Here is a 9,515-nt window from a genome sequence, read left to right on the forward strand (position 1 = left end):
CTTAGAGAGGGTGCATGTGTGAGTGGAGAGGGGGGGTGGGGGGTGGGTGGGGGCAGAGAGAGAGGGAGAGAGAGAATCTCCAGCAGACTCTGCACTGATCTTGGAGCCAATGTGGAGCTCAATCCCACCACCCTGAGATCATGACCTGAGCCGAAATCAAAAGCTGGAGGCTCAACCAACTGAGCCACTCAGGCGCCCCTGTATTTCTTCTACTTTAAGAGGCACTTTCCCCCCATAATATTTATTTATTTATTTATTTATTTATTTATTTATTTATTTATTTATTTATTTAAAAGATTTTTATTTATTTATTTAACAGAGAGAGAGCGAGCGCACAAGTAGGCAGAGCGGCAGACAGAGGGAGAAGGAGAAGCAGGCTCTCCGCTGAGCAGGGAGCCCGATGCGGGGCTCGATTCCAGGACCCTGGGATCATGACCCGAGCTGAAGGCAGCCACTTAACCAACTGAGCCACTCAGGCGCCCCCCCCCATAATATTTAACATCTCTGAGACCAAAATGTATCCTACAACCCACGGCATCTTAAATTTGGTTAAATACACTACTGTTCTGCAATGTACTATTTTTACTTGTTAATATGGGTCATGATTCCAAACCAGCACTGCCTCCAGGATGATCTTTCTAAAGTATGAAGAGTCAGGTCAGTACCTTCCCCAAAATTCTTCAAAGCGCCCCCCCACCTCATGCTCCAGGCCCTCATTTTCTGACTCTGTCCTACTTTGCCAGTCTCCTTTCCAGCACATCCACACACATTGTCTTCCTTAAAGCCAAGTAGTTCTATTTGCAGTTAGTTCCCCAAATATGCCGTGCTGAGCCAGATCTTTGTGCTTTTGCATAATGTTTCCTCTGCCTCTTCCTTATCTCTTCTACTCAAAGTTGCCCCTTACTGGAAAATTGCCCTGATTGCCCAGGCTAAGCCTGGGTTCTTCCTTTATGCACTGCCCCTCAACTTCTCCAGCATCTGGCGCACATATCTGTTAAATCACTTAGAACAGGTTCATGCCGTTTCTCTTGTTTGTTGCTCCCAATGCATAGTGAGTTCTCGAGCATGCTTTCTTCTTAATATGCATTTCTAGTAGTGCCTGAACAGCATGGTTCCTCCATAAATATTTCTGGAAATAATGAACTGTACATGAGAGAGGCATAAAAATGCTCCCTGAGGGAAGGTGAAGAACATTGTCATTAATCATCCTGTAACCTGGGACAAGAGAGAGAAAAAGGAGGTGAGAAGGTCTGGGTGCTAAGGCCGTGTGCACCCAGAAATCTAAAGCAATTGGATTTTTTTCCTTCTCTTTCCCGGCTTCTGCTCCTCAGACCTACTCATTCCACCCTTAACTAAAGATAATCTGATTCCAACAACCATGCCTTGATGAGCCCTTTCTTTTTCCCTAGTCCTTTTAAGTGCTTCAAGTCCATAGCATCACTCCTCCTTGCCACAAGACCCCTTTTTTTAGCCAGAAGTTTTGAAAAATACCAAAGGGGGCAGGGAGGTTCTTTCCACTTGCCTCTCGAAAATACCCACCTGAATTTACCATTTGGACTCCCTCCTGCCCTAGGTGTGGACACGCCTCACAGTCCCATCAAGACTCCACACCAGGGAATAAACACAAAAGGAAGCTAAAATTTAATACAAAATTTTTATTTTAATAACCATTCTAAAAGCTTGACGTTAATGTTTCACCTCAGCAAAAACCACTATCCCCCTTCTCAACCCAGTTATTGGGTTTGAATTGCAGAAAATGCCAAAAATAGACAAAAACTTTTCCCAGTTCTTCTTTTTCACCTAGATAATTTAAAGCCAAGGATTCCAATTCGTTCGTGGAAAACTACCAGGGTACTACTGGGGACTTAAGATGAAGCTCAGCTAACGTTGTCTATGTGGCAGTTGTCTATGTTGACAACTGTAGGGCCAACGTACTTTCAATACCGTCCCTTAGCAAATAGGACAGGGACTCATGAAACAACCAAAAACAGTAGCGCAGAAGGGAAAGTGGAAAAAGAAGGGGGAGTATAGGAGAGAAAAGGGGTACGACAGGGCAGGAGAAAATAGACTTTATGATAGGAAAGGTAGCCTAGGGGAGGGCATGGAACCACAAAAATAAATAGATAAAACAATGAAAGTATCTTGGGCATGGAAACAGGACTGTCAAACAGGCTCTCAAAGACCTCAGTTAAAGAGAGGGCCAGACCAAGAAGTGGACAGACAGATCAAACAAAAGGGAAAAGCAGCTGTTAGGAAAAGCTCTGTGTCTTGAGGCCAATGACAAAGACAGCTCTGGTGCACAAATGGACTTGGAATTGGAAAGTCTACAGCCTCTCCACGGAGAATGAGAGTCAAGCGGCCATTCTAAGGTTTGGAGCAGTGGGGTCAAATCAGGCAAGCTTGCAACATGCTTACTACTTCCAACGTGGGGAACCTTCCATTCGGGGAGAAAAGGCAACACTGCTCAAGCCAACACAGAAGGGACTGTACAAAAATCTCTTCTGTTCACAAACTTTGCAGTAAATAAAAACTAACACTAGACAACAAATACCTTCACTGCATGATTCCCGTTCCTTTAAAGCTGCTGGGGCAATCAACTATCAAACTGAGTTTTCCTTAACGTGAGACAATTACTAGGAAAAAGAAAGGCTGAACCCAACCCCTAACTTCCAGAGTGATTTCTCTTTTCAGTACAGACTTAGGTGTATTTGGATGCCTGAGGAGCAGCCCGGGCAGTTTGTCTAGATGAAGAAAAGCTTGTTTGGGGTGCAAACTGAGTTCCCCCGACCTCGATACTGCCTTAGGGAATCTGAAATTCCCTACCCCAGGGCGCTAATAAAGGCATCTTTCTGGGACACCGCAGCATGCCAGTAAATTTACACCTTCCTCCCCCTGCCAACGGCTTTCGCCAGAACTTCTGCCGCACAGAGAGAGGGCAGGAACGGATTTTCCACGCTTTCGTTTCCTACGTGGCCGAGACCCAAAGGAGCGGCCGGTCGCTTACCTGCCTCGTCTGTCCCCGCCCGGGAGGGGCTGCGCGTTCCGCAGAGCGGCGCGCTGTCGGCTCCAGCTGGCCGGCGACTCACCTACCGCGCTCTCTCTGGCTGGGAGCAGCCTGACTCATCTGGGAGAGGTGGCAGGGCTGGGGAGACCTCAGAGGGCGGAAGGACAGGAGGAGGCGGGCCGGGCCCTTCCCCCAGAGCCGGGGAGGAGGCGTCGCCAGGACGCAGGTGAAACCGACTCCGACCTATCCCGGGAACTTTCGCTGCGGGGACTCGCTGCGAGAGGCCCGCGTCGCGCAGGGGCGGCCGAGGAGCCGCCCTCTCCTATCCGGGCTGCGTGCGGGGGGCTCAACCCGGGGGCCTCTGCCCGGGGGAACCCACGCGGCTCGTGGCGCGCTCGGGGCCCGCAAGCAGCGCCGCCCTCCTCGGCTGATGGAGGCGGGTGGCGCCGCCCCGGGCGCAGGTGACCCACGACAGGCCAGGGTTTCGGCTGGCAGAGGGGAGCGCAGGGAGGGCGAAAAGCTGACACCCGGGGCCAGGAGACGACAAGGCAGCGATGGCCCGAGAGTTAAGCCAGGAGGCACTACTGGATTTTCTGTGCCAGGCCGGGGGAAGAGTGACCAACGCCGCCTTGCTGAGCCACTTCAAGAGCTTTCTCCGAGACCCCGACGCGCCCCCCAGCCAGCACCAGCGCCGCCGCGAGCTCTTCAAGGGCTTCGTCAACTCGGTCGCCGCAGTGCGCCAGGACCCCGACGGCACCAAGTATGTGGTGCTCAAGAGGAGGTACAGGGACCTTTTGGGGGAGGAGGGGCTGCAGCGACCCCGAGACCCGCCCGCGGCCGCGGCCCCTGCAGGGGGAGCTGCGTCCTGCGCCCCGCAAGGCGCGCGCGGGGGAGAGCAGCCGCTGCCCAGGCGGCGGCGGCGGCGCGAGAAGGAGCCAGAGGAGGAGCCAGCAGGTGCCGCAGCCCCGGCCGCCCACTCAGGTTGCAGTGGACTCGCAGCCCGCCGCACCCGGGAGGCAGCCCGGGGAGGCGGCGGGCGGAGGGGCGGCTCTGGCCCCGGGGCGGGAGCGAGGTGCGCCGCTGCGGAGACACAGGGCCGCTGCTGCTGGGAATGCCTCCAGAACAGCCTGGAGGGACTGCCGGGAGAGCAGGTGCTCGGTGCAGTCCCGGGCCCCGCCACCGCCGGGGAGAAGCCGGCGAGTGCCCCGCCGGCCCAGGATGACCGCGGGGCTCCCAGGCGGCAGCCGGAAGGCGCGCCCGCAGAGCACGCACGGGTGCCCGCGGCGCCCTGCTCGCCTCCTACAACTGTCGAGGCTGCCGGGAGCCGGGCTTCGCCGCCTGCTCTCCTGTCCCGCCCTGTTTCCCCCGGAGACCCGCCAGAGCTGTTGACCCTGGACTCTCTGCATTATCCCACCCTGCAGCAGCAGCAACAGCGCACTTGGGAATTGGAGGCCAGACATCCCCAGATTCCCAAGGCCCGGGACCAAGGCCCCATCCGAGCCTGGTCGGTCCTGCCGGACAACTTCCTCCAGCTACCCTCAGAGCTGAGCTTCTGGGTCCGGGAACCTAACTCAGAGCCTCCAGACCCCACTCTTCCCTCTCATTCTGTCCTTTCTGTTGTTCCGGAATCCTGTCCCGAGAACCCTCCATTGGCAGTCTTTCGTAGCATTCGTTGTCAGCTGTCCCTGCAAGATCTGGAAGACTTTGTGGACCAAGAGAGCCACGGCAGTGAGGAGAGCAGCAGTGGGCCCAAAGAGTCTCCTGGGGGTTCTGAAGAGGGTCTGCAGGTTGCTCTGGGAACCCCAGATTGGAGAAAGCTTAGGAATCCAGCTGGAGGTCTTTCTCCAAAGGAGGGCAGCCCCAGCAAGAGCCTTCAGGGCCTCAGGAACAGAGGGGATGGTCACACCTCTCAGCTGGTCTGGACAGAGGCTAATGGCCTTGCAGACCACCCCCAGGAGTCTTTGCCCTGGCCAGCTCCCAGGTTAAGGAGATCCCTCAGGAGGAGCTCTCAGGCAGGGAGAACCAAATTGTCTTCTTCTGATGAGGAGTATCTTGAGCAGGACTTGCTGAAAAGGACTCGGCGCCCACCGCGGCCCAGGAAACCCTCCAAGGCAGGAACAGCATCCAGCCCAAGAGTGGATGCTGCTTTGATACCCAAACCTACAGACATTAAGGCTTCTGTAGCTGAGCGGGGTCGGCCACACACCTCCTGGGCCAGGGCTGGGGAGGAGTCTGCAGCCTTGGTCCCACACAGACCTTCTGAGCACAAGTCATCTGTGGTCCCCCTGGATGCCAGGGAGCACGAATGGATTGTGAAGCTTGCCAGTGGCTCTTGGATTCAGGTGTTGACTTTGTTTTGGGAGGACCCCCAGCTGGCTCTGCACAAAGATTTCTTGACTGGGTACACTGCCTTGCACTGGATAGCCAAACATGGTGACCTCAGGGCCCTTCAGGACTTTGTCTCCAGCACACAGAAAGCAGGGATTGCTCTTGATGTCAATGTGAAGTCCAGTTGTGGATATACCCCTCTGCACCTTGCAGCCATTCATGGCCACCAGGGGGTCATCAAATTGCTAGTGCAAAGGTTGGCTTCTCAGGTGAACGTCCGGGACAGCAGTGGGAAGAAGCCATGGCAGTATCTGACCAGTAATACCTCTGGGGAGATATGGCAGCTACTGGAAGCCCCTCGGGGCAGGCCCATTTTTCCTGTCTATCCTTTAGTCCGAAGCTCTTCCCCCACCAGGAAGGCCAAGAGCCGGGAAATATCAAGAAATATCACCCGGAAGACTTCCTTTGCTGCACTCCTCAAAAATCAGCACAGCAAATGGAAATTGGCCAACCAGTGTGAGAAATTCCCCAATCCAAGGGAAAGAGAAGAGTACAGTGACTGAGGTGGTCCCGTCTTTCGAGCATGCAGCCACCACACCCTCATCCTTGAGCTGTTGGGTGAGAAAATTCGTGGGCAATAGAAAAATTGCTGAGGACTTGGTAAGGAAGAGATCGTGTGAGATGGCCTGCCTAGGGTTTACCTGCCTGGATTTTATGTCAGCACATCCCAGACAGCAGGGGTCATCCAAGCTCTCCGACCGCTCAAGTCTTGGGGCCAGTGAAACCTAGACACAGGGCAGAGGCAGGTGCTTAAAACCCAGGAAGTATTCTTCCCCTTCCCTTGCCAGCACAGACCTGGGCACAGGGAGCCACACTGTTTTCCGAAGCAGCTACTCCAGGCCTTGGCTACAGAGGGAACAGATGTCTAAGAAAAAGGGAGGCAATTCAAGGGATTGACGAAGCCCAAAATCCTCTCTGGCTAATAGCTCTCTAGCTTCTATTTGTTTGGACTGTAAATCTTGGCTGAGAGTGGAAAGCACCAGGTTTGAAATCAGATGGCTCCTGTTTTCTCCTTTTTTCTCTTTTTCTTCCCTCCTTCATCCCTCCTTCTTTCCTCCCTCTCTCCCTTCTTTCTCTCTCTCTCTCCCTTCCTTCCTTCCTCCCTCCCTCCCTCCCTCTCTCCTTTCCTTCCTTCCTTCCTTCTTCCCTTCCTTCCTCCCTCCCTCCCTTCCTCCCTCCCTCTCTCCTTTCCTTCCTCTCTTCCTTCCTTCCTTCCTTCTTCCCTCCCTCCCTCCCTTCCTTCATTCCTTTCTTCCCGAATCAGTGAAAATAAAATTATTACTGGAGGGTAGAACTTGATTTAAGAGATTCCTCAGCCTTGTCTTCGGGTCTTCCTTTGAATGCAACCTAAGGTGGCTAATGTGTGAGATGATTAGTGCCTTGTTGGGGTCTCTTCTCCACGATCAAAAAAGCAGTTAGATAAGATCCAGTTATGACTGACATTCAGGCCCTGCTTTAAAAAAAAAAAAAAATCAACCTAAGGGAAACTTTTCAAATGTAAAAGCTGATGGTTCATTTGCGTAGTTGCTGAAACCATCTTTCCTGGAAACTCCCTGTGTAACAAATGGCAAAATCAGCATCAGTAGTTCTCAATAGGATTGAATGGCCAACATTCATATTATGGGGAAGCAGTAAGGGTTAAGAGGTGAATGCTCCCCCACGAGGAATTTTCTAAGCTGCTAAAAATGTAATTTTATTTGCACTAAACTTAATGCCAATTAAGATTAAATATTAGCCTTGAAGTGCTGTATCTGTAACAGGACGTGTTCCTTTTAATTGCTTGTGATGGGACTGTGGAATGAGAGAATGGCTACTCGTAAGTTGCAATAGAATATCAAGATTTCAGAATATAAATTTAAAGAGGGCTGAAAAGTTAAATGTCCATATGGAAATTGTTAATTTTTTGTGGAATGTTTTCATGTGCTGTGGCAATGATGTTGTGTTTTCACAGTATTTGTGTGTTTCTTCTGGGTATTTTTCCCCATTAAAATATCAACACAACTTTATAAGTTCTTGTACTTACGCCAATTACTGTTAACTTTCTTCTTTACAAAATTGCGTTTCAATGAGTGTCAAATATTTTTCTTTCTTTGGAGTTTTACTTTATAATTTTGCTGAAATAAATCTATCTCTGTTCTATGAGAAAACAAACACAAGATAGATATAATAAATAAGTCTAAGCATTGTTTCTTCCAAAAAGACCCGTATAAGAGATGAAGTTTGGCAAATCAAATCAAGAAAAAAGCAATACCCCAGACAGTGGGGGCATGGTTAGGAGAGATGAAATTTGAAAGAATAAAAGATAAACAACTATATAAATACTCTAGTGAGTGATTTTCAAGGAAAAAAAATCTTAAGTATCAACTTCCTTTTAAAAGACAAAGAATATTTTTACTTTATCATATTTTCATCACAAGATCAATGTATTCAATGAATATGTTTGCCTAGTACTGTGGCGTTTACAAAGGTAAGTGGGATGTGACCTCACCCTTCTTGAAATGTAAAATCTAACAATTCATCTTAACTTAAAATCTAATGAGATTTGTTGCTATTGATTTATACCTTATCTTGCTCCCAGGGTGTCTCTTAAAGCTGCATTGTATTAGACACAAGTTTTGAAATGAGACAAAGAGACAAAAAGCGGTACCAGGAATGAGGAAAAAGCAACCACAATGCAAGAAAAAATTTTCCAAAGTGTCCTAAGTACAAAATTAAGTGCTCCAGAGACTTTCAGAGGAGAGATTTCCTTGGGCTGGGAAAATCAGCGAGGACTTCACGGAGGTGGGGAATCTTCAAGTGAATGCTGCCGGCTTTCCAAAGAAACCAGCCTTTATTGGTTATACCACATTCTTCACGTCTGCTTCAGTGCGTGATTTGCATAGCACTGGTGTTGACTGATGGTTCAATGGTTAGAACACAGAGTGGGTCTCAAGTTGATTCTCATGAGGATTCACATCCCTGTGGCCTTTGTCCACACATCATACCTATGACTTTGATCAACTCTCTTACATGGTCAACATATATGTTAGGAGGGGGCAGGGCGGAAGAGGGTGTTGAAAACAGAGTAAAATACAAATCTGACTGTGTCATTCTCTAGCTCAAGTCGTAAAGTCCAGACTAGGAGGGCTGGCAGGCCCAGCACATTTTTCCAGCCTCCTGCCAACCACTCCCTGCCATGAACTCCACACTCAAGCCAAACCAGACCCATTGGAGTGCTAATGGCCCTACCCTCTCAGTTTCTGTCTAGGTGCTGAGTTCCCTCAGCTTAGAATCCCTTTCATTGTTTAACTGGTGACCTTACGATTATTTTTCGAGGGACAGCTCAACTGTCAAGCGTCTAAGAAGATTCCAGGGTAAATACCCCCAAGCCATGGGGCGCCTGGGTGGCTCAGTTGGTTAGGCGACTGCCTTCGGCTCAGGTCATGATCCTGGGGTCCTGTGATGGAGCCCCGCATCGGGCTCCCTGCTTGGCCGGAAGCCTGCTTCTCCCTCTCCCACTCCCCCTACTTGTGTTCCCCCTCACGCTGTCTCTCTCTCTCTCTGCCAATTAAATAAATAAATAAAATCTTTAAAAATAAATAAATAAATAAATACCCCCAAGCCAGAAGATATATAGCTCTTTCGTCAGAATTCTCATAATACTGTGTACACGCCTCACTTACAGTTTTTGCCACATGGTATTTCAGTAAATTGTTTGTTTTATTTTTCCTGAAGACTTTGAATGTCTGGAGATTGGAGAGCATGTTTTCAATTCATCAAAATTTAGCAGATACTTACGGTACATTACTATGTGATAAAGATATAATTCCTCCCTTCAAGCACTCATAATCTACTGGGGAAGGAGGGTCACTGAAAAATAATTTCAGCAGCACGAGGTAGGTGGATAGACGTGTGCATCTAGACTCTGAGAATACAGAGAAAGGGATATTTATGGAGCATTTTCTTTATACTAGGCTCTATGCTTAACACTGGAAATTCAACATCCAGTAAGATATACATGTTTCCCATTTTCACGGCACTGTCCTGGACCAGGGAAGTCAAGAAGATGAAATGGAAGTTAGATGGGCTTTGAAGGGCCAAGTAGAGAAAGGAGGAAAGAATATTCCAGAAGAAGGAAGGAACT

The 9,515-nt window shown here is 49.8% G+C and overlaps 1 protein-coding gene and 1 long non-coding RNA gene across 2 annotated transcripts in view; one reads left to right on the plus strand and one right to left on the minus strand.

Annotated features, from left to right (window-relative positions):
- LOC115943219 (uncharacterized) overlaps positions 1–3,236 on the minus strand; it is an 11,335-nt gene extending 8,099 nt beyond the window's left edge. The window contains exons 1-2 of the long non-coding RNA XR_004077826.2: positions 3,005–3,236; positions 1,540–1,634 (exon numbers count right to left, since the gene is read on the minus strand). This is a non-coding gene — a long non-coding RNA (uncharacterized LOC115943219). The remainder of the gene's footprint in view (positions 1–1,539; positions 1,635–3,004) is intronic.
- A 177-nt stretch (positions 3,237–3,413) lies between these two features.
- Positions 3,414–7,748, plus strand: SOWAHB (sosondowah ankyrin repeat domain family member B). Its single transcript, XM_006740124.3, has one exon. It carries the CDS (start codon positions 3,559–3,561, stop codon positions 5,893–5,895), a length of 2,337 nt encoding a protein of 778 aa, XP_006740187.2. The 5' UTR covers positions 3,414–3,558; the 3' UTR covers positions 5,896–7,748.
- Positions 7,749–9,515: the final 1,767 nt, after the last annotated feature.

Source organism: Leptonychotes weddellii, chromosome 2 (genome assembly GCF_054177405.1).
Source record: "Leptonychotes weddellii isolate Sample4059 chromosome 2, ASM5417740v2, whole genome shotgun sequence".
Taxonomy (NCBI): domain Eukaryota; kingdom Metazoa; phylum Chordata; class Mammalia; order Carnivora; family Phocidae; genus Leptonychotes; species Leptonychotes weddellii.